The sequence below is a fragment of the Echinococcus granulosus genome (genome assembly GCF_000524195.1).
Source record: "Echinococcus granulosus chromosome Unknown EG_S00087, whole genome shotgun sequence".
NCBI lineage: Eukaryota > Metazoa > Platyhelminthes > Cestoda > Cyclophyllidea > Taeniidae > Echinococcus > Echinococcus granulosus.
The window spans coordinates 331,008-343,156 of record NW_020170467.1 but is presented as its reverse complement, the minus strand read 5'-3'; the positions used below and the strand labels follow the sequence as shown (position 1 = coordinate 343,156).

General features: G+C 43.1%; 1 protein-coding gene across 1 annotated transcript in view; it reads right to left on the bottom strand. All coding sequences in view use genetic code 11, as the record gives it.

Moving 5' to 3' along the window:
- The window catches only part of EGR_07816 (DNA polymerase epsilon catalytic subunit A), a gene marked incomplete at both ends in the record, with an annotated part of 29,765 nt that overhangs the window by 6,229 nt on the left and 11,387 nt on the right, over nt 1-12,149 (bottom strand). Inside the window, 9 exons of the mRNA XM_024497065.1 lie at nt 2,386-2,445; nt 2,517-2,637; nt 4,147-4,213; nt 4,256-4,513; nt 4,588-4,807; nt 5,806-5,884; nt 7,074-7,240; nt 9,191-9,413; nt 10,677-11,516. Coding sequence (XP_024348553.1) covers nt 2,386-2,445; nt 2,517-2,637; nt 4,147-4,213; nt 4,256-4,513; nt 4,588-4,807; nt 5,806-5,884; nt 7,074-7,240; nt 9,191-9,413; nt 10,677-11,516 — 2,035 coding nt within the window. The remainder of the gene's footprint in view (nt 1-2,385; nt 2,446-2,516; nt 2,638-4,146; nt 4,214-4,255; nt 4,514-4,587; nt 4,808-5,805; nt 5,885-7,073; nt 7,241-9,190; nt 9,414-10,676; nt 11,517-12,149) is intronic.

Below are 12,149 nucleotides of genomic sequence, written 5' to 3'. Positions count from 1 at the left end.
TGCCGCTGCTCTCCCGTCGGCTTAATCCAGGTGCATGTATCGTTCCCATCTTCACTTTAGGCTGTTAAAACATCTGTTACACTCATACGCAAAGGGAGTCGGCTTGTCAGACAGTCAAAATCACTCGTACACCCCCTCGCCCCAATCCATTGCCCCATTTTGGGGAGCGCCGTCTCCTAACTGGTCTACACCAGTGACCTTTGAACAACACTCATAAATTACGTTGTCTGGACGGCTAGACGGATGCGCTGAGATGTAAGCTGGTGCAGTACAATACATCATCAGCTTCAGCATTGGGAGCGTTGTCGGCATCCAGAGACCGACAAGCAGGTGGATGAGAAATCAAAGAAAACAAGAATTTACAACGACTGCAAAGGTTGGTTAATAGATTTCCCGTCCTAATTGCTTTCATCTAGCAAGGGTAGAGTTTATCCCCTACTTCCCACCCCAGCACACCTACCTCTCTCCGTCTTCCCGAGAGGGTATCGAATCTAAACTGGGACTCTTAAGTTCACACGAGAAGAACAACACCCTTCACACAGTCTCCTATTATATTGATACATTTGGATCAGTATTAAGCAATACCTGCATTACGGCCTATGTAGTTATCATGGTGCATGCACCAAAAAGTGATTGGGTTTACTATTATTACAGGAAAACTCGCCCTTTAAGCCAATTTACGACGACAGATTACACATCAACCAGGCGCTTTAAGCTCCAAGGCATAACTGATATGCTGTGGACTGGAAGGCACCACTGGCACCGCTCCTTCAGTATCACACCTTGTATGCACCATGAATGCTGTAGGCAAATGTAGCATAATTAAGTTATTTATGGGTTTGTAAACAGATAAACTGCCAAATTTCATCAAGTTTTCTTTCTCAGAGACAACTTAAACCAAATACCAAATAATGAGTAAATCACATAAGAAGATGGAGACTCAGCTGAGTTACTTTAAATTGATCAAACAGCCTAGATTCAGGTATAGGAGGCAATATACAAGACTTAGATCGAAAGTGCTTCAGAAGTGAGCATGAACACCCTAAACAACTCAGTAATGGATTGTTTAAAAGCTCGTGACAAGGCTTGGGATCCTAAGTATCCTGGAATTGGACATGATGAGGACTACCGCTGCGCTTGGTGCGTCGTCGAGAAGGCTGACAACAAACAAGGCCACAATGCTAGGAGCATTATGATCTGTGTGAATGAAGATTATCTGAACCCCACCTCAGAGTCAAAGCAATGGGCGTAAACTCCGCAAAGACAACCAACTAGCGTCTTTTTATGTCCCCTTCGCCGGCACTTTGATCTTTGTTCAAAGGCTGGTGCGATGGAAGCCGAACTTTTATCGAAAAGTCAGTCGGCCAGGCGGGTGGACAGCCGGTCGTTACTTCGGTGGTGAATAATGACGTTGTGACGATGACCTCCCCAGCCTTCTTATAGCATGCCGACAAGAACAACATGCACTCCACACACGCACAACGCATGCATAGGCAAGCCAGGCAAGCAGAGAGACAATCAGACAAGGATGCAGACACAGGTAGGCCGACAGACACATGAAACAGAGGGTAGTGCAGTGCAATTGCACAAAAAATACCACTTTTTCCGAGTTTGCCTTCTGGAACCCGCCCAGCTATCCATCTGTATAAAAGGATCCAAACAACAGGTGGTCGGGGCACTTAATATGCATCAAACCATAGTTTATCATTCATCCACTTTTACCACCTTTGCTTCAGCTCAGTTCTACCTCTCGATGGGATATGATTAGTTCATTCTCCACCACAATTATTGAAATCGGCTGCCGGCATAAAACCTCCAACTCAACCTGTCGTATTAGCCATAGTTTAGAACCCCGAATTCAACCAAAGCAAGAAACAGGAGAGACTTCTAGATTAAGCGATCGACGATAACGAGTGGTATTTGAGTTAAGATTAGGCATCATTGAGCTCTTTTAACCCATCCATTGCATTTATTCTTCAATTGGTGATAAAAGTCACCTTCCAGATCTTCGGGTGCCTTAAGACGTCATCAGAGGTAACCCAAGAGACGCATGGGTACCAAGATGGTGGGATTATTAACGGAGTCTACTCGTTGTGAAGAGTGTAATTAGTTTCACTAACGCTTTTGAGAGGGCTGACTGTTGTTGACAGAAAGGTATCTACTGTGAAGGAATGAACTTACTGGGTCTGACACCAAAAGCAAGAAAAGTACTTCCATTAGGATCATTCAGTGACCTTTCATTTACTTGTTCCCTCATTCCCTATTCATTCATTCACTCATTCAGTCATGCATTTAGAAACAACTAGCGGTCCGTATTTCCGTTGGAAGAAAAGAACCATTCTGCCAGCTAAGCTTAGACATTAACCAAGCGTAACCACGTCCTACCTTTGCCGGGAACGCGGAAATCTTTGTCATTTTTCACCTTGTAACAGAGGGCCTGGGGAGCTGCATACATTTCGTCACAGGCACCAACACAACTGTATTCATTAATTCAAGCATTCATTCATCGAGTGCACATGCCTTTGATCCTTCCGCCAGGGCCTGTTTATCGTCACTACCACTACCACCACCACCATCGCCAACGTCACCACCCGGTTTATGGTTGGCGTCTGGTGGCTGCGTCATCGTGCCCTCCGTCTATCCACCAGTTTCCTTTTATTGCCTCTCGCTGCTGTGGTAGTGGTGGCGGTGGTGCTATTCGTAGTTCCGGCCACCCATCCACTTTTAGGTGTGTGATTCTGCAAGGCGTGTGTGCTTTCCTTCCTTCGCTAGAGACATATGTAAAAACATTGGAGACAAACAATAACTGAACCTTCTCCAACTTCTTGCTTAACCCCTCGAATAACATCGACAAATTAGCCGCAAAGAAGTTTTCAAAGATTTCTATCGCGAAATAACGTTGACAAACTATGCGATGTATTTACCAGTTTCGCGAAGTTAGTGTTTAAAATGAGGTTGCTGAATAAATTCAATGGCGAATTGCTAAAAACACTTTTTTCACGCCGTCAACAGGGCTTGCAATACATTCACTCACTCAGATGCACAACTAACTGAATAGGGTTTTTATTCGTGATCTTCCTGGGAAGGCGTGGGTGCAATCCACGTTCTGGAAAAAAGACCATACAGCTAAGTGAGATTAAGCTAAATGAGTAGCTGATCCCGGAATTCCAAATTTTGTTGGGTGATTTAAAGATGAACGGCTCACGGTTTGATCTAGTCGTAGAAGTAAATCTGAATGTCTACGGTACTACTTTACGAAGATATGTGCTCAAAGTTACTAAGGTCGCGAAACAAATGTTTTCGAAAAACGTAGTGGTATAGCCCTCCACAGCTGACGTTCAAAGACAGCAGCTAAAAAGTCGTCACCTCCTCCGCTCTTTCTCCATACTGACATTGAAGAATGCTATAAACCAAACAGGGAGGAGAGAGACATTAGTCACTGTGATGAAGAAAAGAAGCAATGAAAGGGGACAAACTGGGGGCGCGAAATCACGTTGACCAAACGACCGACGGACCAATTAATGACACGGTAAGGAAAACCATATAAACACAATGCACACACACACATGTGAAGGCGGAAGGGCGGGCAAGGGGCCAGCTTAACAGCTCGTAAAGGAGGAGATCAAAGGCCATGCCGCCGAGAGAATAATAAAACCAATAAAACCGTGACTTTTTCGTCCACACTCCCAGCAATGCTTGTGGCTGTGGTGGAGTGTCCGATTTGTGGACTGCGCAAAAGCACTGCCACGACTAGTACCGCTACAAAAGCTAGTTTTTCTGGAGTCCACTTTTCCAACCGGCGTGAGTGAGTCTCAAGAGCTCAAACTGACGCTGTTGACAGATAAAGGGCAAAAAATGGTACGTGAGGATATCAAATTATTAAGTGTGTTATTATCCCCAATGCTAACTTATTTTCAATTTTAAAACCCTAAAATCGAATAACGATGACACTTCAGTGTCGGAATAGACAAAGAAAAGCACCACTAAAGCCTTAAAGAAGGGAAAAAGCACCACAAAGGAGGAAGGCAAAAGTGTACAAAATGGCGGAATGTTTTGGTCACTCACTGTATTATATGAACGATTTAAGATTTTAAAAACACTCAAGCATTAATCGACGCTTTTCTTAGCTGCATACAACCAGCCTACCATGTTGTAATCTCCACAATGATTGTTCATGGCTTTACACCGTTTCTGCTCCAACCCGTCTGGTATCCTTGCCCAACCAAAAATAATTTTATTCACATCCATGACTCACTTTTGGTGTGCTTCCGGTATCACATCATCGAATATCACAAAGATCATTGCGCCAGCCGCAAATCCCAGTGCGTAGGGCTGAAGGGGATGGATATACTGCACGGTGATGCAACCTAAAATGCCAGCCAATGGTTCAACAAGTCCCGAGAGTTGGCCGTACCAAAAACTCTGCCAGAACGAGTAACCAGCTGCTCGCATTGGCAAACTAACTGCCAAGCCTTCAGGAACGTTTTGGATAGCCATGCCCAGCGCAAGATTTCTATGAAGGCACCGCACTTATCCGGTTAAAAAGATTACCTTACTTAGTGGCAGATTAAGTAGGGAGAATATTACCGCGCTCGCAAAAAGGCACTTCCAGCAGCACTGTCGTCTCCGGCGCCAAAAGCGACGCCGACGGCTAGACCTTCAGGAATGTTGTGGACCGTGATAGCGACAAGGAACAGCCAGACACGATTACTAATCCTTGGTGGACGGGTGGGGAGTTTGGGTTTGTAGAAGGTGAGAGGAGAGACGAAATCATTACCACGGTAACGAACTGAATCAGTGGTGAGTTCTGAAGGAATAAGGCAAGAGAGCGATAACCGATTGATTCTGTGCTGAAGAGCAGAAGTGATAGGTGGATGAAACTGGGACAGACGAGACAGATGTGTGAACTTGGATGTTTGGATGGAATCATGGCAGATGGATGAGTGAATAGATAGGTAAAACTAAGGTCGATGGTTGCACAGAGTGCATGAATGCATTCAAGGTGGGGGAATAAAAAGACGAACAGATGGGCAAAGTCACCATGAATATCCTATGCGTCTATTGAGTGCGATAGCTGAAACTAGGATGGATAGAACTGGAGCGAGTGAATAAATCCGAGAAGGCTGGAGGGAAGGAAATGGAATGGATCGGTAGAAGCATGAACAGAAGAAACTGGTATGGACAGGGTGGATTTGAGATAGATGAATAAGTCGGAGATAGGGAGGCAAATGTATACACTTCCTCCCACACCAGCTGCTTTCACCTCATTGACAAAACTTGGTCCCTGCTCTGGTCTCCAGTGTTAGAATAAAAGTCGTCCACTAGAAAGAAAATTTTCATCCAAATCATCTCGCAACCTTCCATGCTGATATATTTATGGCCTAGTTACATCTTTAATGGTTACGAACTTCGTTCACTGATACGTTGAACTAATTCCGTGATGGATTTTTTAACCAGTCTCACAGACATTCATTCCTAAAGATGACACTTCCTGGGGGACTAGATTTAGTGATTGATCAAGCAGACGGGGTAAATGGTGATGATGGAGAATGCTATGAAGCTCAAAGCACTTCAAAGAAATGTTTTTTATGCAAAAATAGACAAGACGGCACAAAATAACAACACAAAACAAAGAAACCGCAGTTAGTAGAGGAAAAAAACAAAAAAACCCAAACAACAGTGCCAATATCGACCTACTTTTTCGGCCGCCTATGAAAAAAAGAAAGGGGAGCTTAAAATCAGTTCCTTTTTCAACACTAGATAAGGAATTACGAAAAGAAAAGTCAATTTTTCAAAAGGACGCACTTGCAAAAAGCTGCCTATCCATGACTGGGGAGTAGACAGGACTACCCGGCTCGCTAAGGTCGCCATCGTCAATGAGATCCTAAAATGCGAGCACAAAGCACTAATTAGTCGACCCTAGCGGGGCATATGATCTGGGATGGTTGAAACAAAATATCATCGTGTTTCGGGAATCTCTATTGCAACTTCCTGAGATAACTCTTCCACATCAATCATCATAGCCGTATCTGAATGAATTGAAAGGATGGGTCTTCTCATCACAGCAAAGAAAAACTCCCAATTTAATGGAAGTGGTGTTACTGGCGTATTTCGTGTTAAGGGAGTTTCATTTGGTAGTGACGAGAGAATTTCGTGATTCAATTGCTCCTTGTGGGGACATTTATTTAAAAGTAGAACTTAAGTGACCGAAAAAGTAGTGCGGTTTTCGATGTACCTCGCCACAATGACTTAGGGAATATGGCAAACACAATCCAGTTTATAATTCATTACGAAGCCTACTGCCCTTCAAATGGTAGCCTCTTGTGGTCTCTGCTTTTCGCTTATTTTGAGCCCTCGCGTCGGTTGAATACATTGATGAGTGTGATTCGACTTTGTCTGCTTTACAAATCTAGCATGACTCGGTTCCAAGTCTGCAGAAGCTTCTTGCAAAACTAATTGCGTAGCGTTTTGAGAATGTGTATACATTACCACCGATTTATGACGAGGGATGTAAGAAATCTCAGTGATCTATGCCAAAACAGCAAAACTTTTGTAGTCACTTGATGACATTTTCTCAGTTGCAAATTTCTCCACATTCAGCTATTCAAAACAGACGTTTTCTCCCGTCCCGCTTTTCAAGTGGTAACCAGGCCCCATTGACGCGGTATCATGGTTAACAATGAAAACATTTCGCAGGAAGAAAACTTCAACAACCACAAAGCAAATATCTTCAAAACAACGTATTTTAAAGTAGTACTCAAGTTTGGACGATACTTTACAGCAAACACTCCTGAGTAAAAACAATAGGACAAAATTCACACTAACTCGCTCTTTCATCCCTACCCACCCATTCAACAGTGCTGCTCTTTAACTTGCAAAATAAAAAAACATCACTAGATTTTCAGATTCTCCTCCTCCCCATCATCACCCCAATGTACCTATTAAGGCCTCAATCACCGCCATTTTTCCCTCCTGCTAGTGCTTTTATTTCCAGCCAAACTGAAAGCACCTTGTAATCATCCACTTTAGAGACCAAAAAAATTCCCTAAATAAACTCGGCAGAAGACACGTACTTGTTCGGGAAAGAAGTAATCCACAAGGATGATGAAAATGGCACCCGCAAGAAATCCGACAGCACCGGGTAAATAGCACAGACTGCCCATTGAATTAGTCAACTTCACCTCTTCAACCGTTTTAGCCAAATCGATGGCGGGTTGGAGTAGTGACCAAAAGGAGGCGGCTAGCATTACCTAGGTAGCAAGGAGAGGACAATTTCTTATGAGTTGCCATGCGAGTCGACGATAGTAGGATTACGGAATCGGCAATCTTGGACTCATAGTTCATTTCAAAGTAAAAATGATGTGTTTAACAAATTTAGTAGTAATATTGGAAGTTTATTTCAGGAAAAAGATCTTGGGGACGATGGTACTAGGGAAGACGGTAATGTAATATTTCAATACGAAGGCAAAGTAGTTGTAAACAAAATGAATACGAAATTGGTAAGAATGGCAGCAGACTTGATAAATTGGAGTTGACTAAAGGAAGCTTAAAAGTAGAGGCGCAAAGCTTCACGCCAAAGCTGAGTTACCCGTAATGACAGGCTAGAAAAATCTAATTCTAAATATGTATTCAGTCTATGAAAGCGCAATTTCAATACCCCAGCAGAAAATCCCAAGCTTCCATCGAGAAAAAGATTCTAAAAAATATGAAAAAATTATTCAATTATTAATGAAAATTAATAAGATGCCCCAAAACCGTCACTCGCATTATGTATCCGCTTCCTATTGGTCGGCTGAAAGACACAGAAAACTGCTCCCAGTGCCGTGGCCCCCCAAGTCAAGGCAGTCCCGATCGCAGTTTGTGCTATTGGCGAGTAGCCCTCAATCATTGCTGATCTGAAAAAGGCCAATGGCAAATTTAAACATTCAAAACTCTACAAGACCAAGAAATACATAAAACTTCAGCCAATTAAAGAGTAGCTGACCTCCATCAATAACGCTGATTGGTTATGCGAGAAGTAAATGCGAAAAATGCTATATTAAGGTGGATTTGAGTAAATATTTAAGCAGTTACACCAAAATTGAGAACTACGAATGCAAGCTAATCTGATTTTGCAAAAATAGAGACAAAGTATGCAGATTATAAATAATAAACTTTTGCGTTAAATGTCGAAGTAGGTCCATACCTGAGTGTACTTCACATTCAGGTTTCGCTGAAATACTAAATTATCAACTAGAGCTGGATCGAAGTTGCTTCTTGAAGAATGAAAATGATACTCAAAAATCGTTTAGATAAGAAAAAATCCCTATCTCATCATTATTTGCAAAATTTAAAAATGAGGTGCCTAGCCGAAAAATAACCCATACTTGTTAAGGAAATCCTACCATTTAAGACAAATGTTAATTACAAAGTCGTAAGACAATAGCATCAACTGATTAAGTGTTTTCATTTTTATACAAAAATACCAGCCTATCAACCACCAATGAGCTAAATAAGACTTAAAATCGGTTAGACAGAAAGCTAGTCAATCAGATTCAAATTATGACGCCAAAAAAAAAGGTTAGGGGAATACTGATGCTAAATGTCTGAATAGCCATTACTCCATCAAGAAATGCTTTCAAACAATATATTGTCCTGCTGAAATGGACGCCTCTCTATTGCATCTCGACACCAAATTGACACCCAGGTCAACTTATCTGCATTATCCGACCGCCATAGTCCCATCTTAAGTTATTTGAGGTTAAGAGTACTAGAATGGACCCTGGTGTTCCTGACTACCTACATTTGCTTGTTCCAATATACACATCACATTTCGTAGTTTCATAACAAATGGATAAAAAAAGCACTAAAGAATAAGTTGACATTAAGGCGTGGCCAGGGGTAACTATCCAAACAAATCGCAGATACCTTAAATAATAAAAAAAACTAAGATGTGCAAATTAGAGCTATTGCAGATTAGCCCAGCCATAAAAAGGGCACCAGAGTGGAGTAAAGAATGTTCAATTATTAAAGTTTCAATAGATTAACCAAATCACAAACGAAAGAAAAAACAGTAAGTATCAAAAATACACATTTATTTACTTATTAAGTCCTGCACATCTAAAAATAAAATATCAAATCCCACATCCAGCCATTATGAAAAAGCCGATTGATTGTAAACATCACCCCATGCCCTCTAATCAATTCCCACCTCCCTGCAGTAGCCAATCAGCGGTGAGCTTGAGAGAGGGCAGATTGAAAGCGCGACCGATGGCAGAATAGACGGCCAGTCGGCGACCAGTGAAGGCTCGACCACCGCGAAAAGTTAGTTCCAGCGGGGTAGCGCAATCGGCACAACGCCCGTGAGACCCACCGCGGGCTATCGAAGACTCCTGGATGCCACCACCAGAGATGCACTTGGGGCACTGGAGATCCTGTAGTGGAATGACTTAACGGTTAAGGCTCTCCACAACTTTATTTGGCCTAATCTTTGAAGGACAGTTCAGGGTGGATGATTAGAAGGATGAATGGGTGGGGGTTACAAAGAAGCAACCAATAAACTACGGCCTTCACACACAAATTCAACCAGTTCTAAACATACAAATGATGATGACGATCATGAAGCAAATTCTGTCAGGCATCTTCGCTTCCTTTGCAGTTTGGTTCAAGGACTATCATCCCGTGGTAGTAAGTGCGGAACTTCCTCATATATCACATTTATCAGGAATTAATAGGATTCCGTCATACGTTGGATACCGTGAGCAGATGTGCGTGTACTTCGAAGAATGACTTCAGTACAGAGGGCGCTTAGGCAACTTCTGAGAGAGCCGTAACTACAAGCGCTTAGATGCTCGTTATTCCCTTTACTCCATCGTCGTGAAGCGCTTAATGAACGCAATTTCGTGCGAATGAAGAAGTAAAAATAGCGGGTAACTACTCGCACAGATGACTTTAAGTCCCAGTCCTGCGATGGGACATCCAGAAGCTCATTGGTAAGTTATGTGAACGCTCTAACCGTCTCAAAAACGACCTTACACCCGCCATTGAGGATTCCATTCACATCCACACGGCCTCAGCAGTCATTTCTGCGAACACTTAGCTTGGAAAAAGTCTGTCTCAGTCAGGGCAATTGACCCTCAACCTGTCGTGCAATTGCACATTATAAATCTTTCTGTGAGATCGATGAATACATTCATTTGCGAACACTTCCAATTCCAAAGGCTTAGAGCACACTGACAGGTGGACCGGCCTAGAGTGGTTCAGCCGTACAGAAAAATCTTGCGATGCCAAATGTTGGCCAAACGCTGCTGGGAGGCCGAATCAAAAAACAGAATAGGTTTCGATTACTTGAAAGTTGCTAATTTCTTCCCTAAGCTCATAAATCCTGTTTCAGCAAGAACACCTCCCATACTAAAAAGCAGTTTTAAAATCATGAACAAGATGATACGGCGTTGAAAAAATTCATATCATCACAGGAAAGAAAACTTTCAAAAATGGTTTAAAAATTACGGATAACATTAAAAACACCCTGATGAAGTTAAAAAGCTACTAAAGTAATCCACGACTGAATCAAACCTCAAAAATAAACACTCCCAAATCACCTGGAGAATAAATTGTCTCGCAAAGTGTTCAAGCTGGGCCAGTAGGCTCGTTTCAATAGCAGAGCGGGAATAGGGCGTTCTACAGTGCGGACAAACCGGGGCCCACACCATACCGCCACTGCTATCCGGTAACCAAGCCACACACCTTTCCCGACAGATGTCCAAATCTCGGATAAAGTTGCATGTAGCACATGTCACCTCAGGTAGGTGGACAAGTAGTGATCTAGTCCCCACCTCGCCGTCTCCACCGCCAAATTCGTGGGGTGCATGCCACGCCGCCTCGGCCGAAAACTCACCTACTCCAAGAAGACGAAATAGGTCATTTTGCATCTCTCCCACCTGCCTTGCGATACACGTGTCCAGAGAGAGAAGTTGACTCAGCGTCTTCACAAAATCGCAGATTGGGGTAAGTCGAGCTCGTTCGCTCCGTCCCTCTAGCTCCGCTGGGTGTGGTGGAAGCAGTGGAGGTACCAATTCTTCCGTCTCCATTTCCGTCTCAACTCCTACCTCATCCAAGTATGCGGCAATGTCAGAGCTGCTGAAACCGCTACCAATGTCACTAGAGGGACACCAAGGTCCACCTTTCCTCCTCAACCGCTGAACAAAGCTGTACAGCTCTGGTCCGATTTGTTCGCGCACGAGACGATCGAGGAAGTCAAAAACACCAGGGGTTAATGTGGCGTCGACCAGGACGTCGTCGGGACTGGTGACAGCAGCTTGGGTCAGACGGTTAGATTCGTTAAGCACGGCCCTATGCGTAGCTAGAAGGTAGCCAGCGATTAATGTGTGGAATTTGGATCGAATGCCGCGAGATTTGGGAAGGTAACGAGCCATGTGCCACCACATGTCGACTTCTACTTCTTTATTGGACTTTGGATCTAATGATGCTCCCGTCACCTGGGAGGAATCGCAAAGTGCAGTGGCTTCCAGATCAATCTAAAAAAAGGGAAAGGAGCGGAGAAGGTTAGCACCAAGAAACAATTCTAATTTCGGTGGCTGGATGCTACTCCGAAGAGTTACAGAAGGAAGGCACCTGCTATGAAAGTTTGAATCTTTTGGTAACTAGTATAATCTGAAATTGCGCGCGATAATCAGCGGTAGATACCTACATTGAGCGAATCGTTCAAACCAGTACCAATTACTTAAAAAGCTGAAAGTAACCTGGATTGGCAGGTGGGTAGAGTTAAAATGGCAGCAAAGTAGAAAAAGGGGGTAGAATTTAGGTATGACTATGAGGTGTTACTTTCAGGCAAACGTTCCGACGAAACGTGGTCTAAAATATGATAGCATTCGTTGTGGAACATCCTTCAGCTTTAAAAGAATCGCTTCCAGATTCAATTCTCACGTCAGATGCGAACTTCAGGAAATTTGATCCAAACCGGCCATTGCAAAAGGACGCATTTACCAGATAGTCGTCTTTTCTATCTAGCGACCAATTACGATCCACTTGAAGACTTAAAGATGAAGAATCCGAATGATGATTATGATGCAGCACCTGCGCTTGTTAGATGGAGCTATTCAACTAATCCCTCAGCTATTTTTAGACTTTTAAGAATATTAACATTTTCA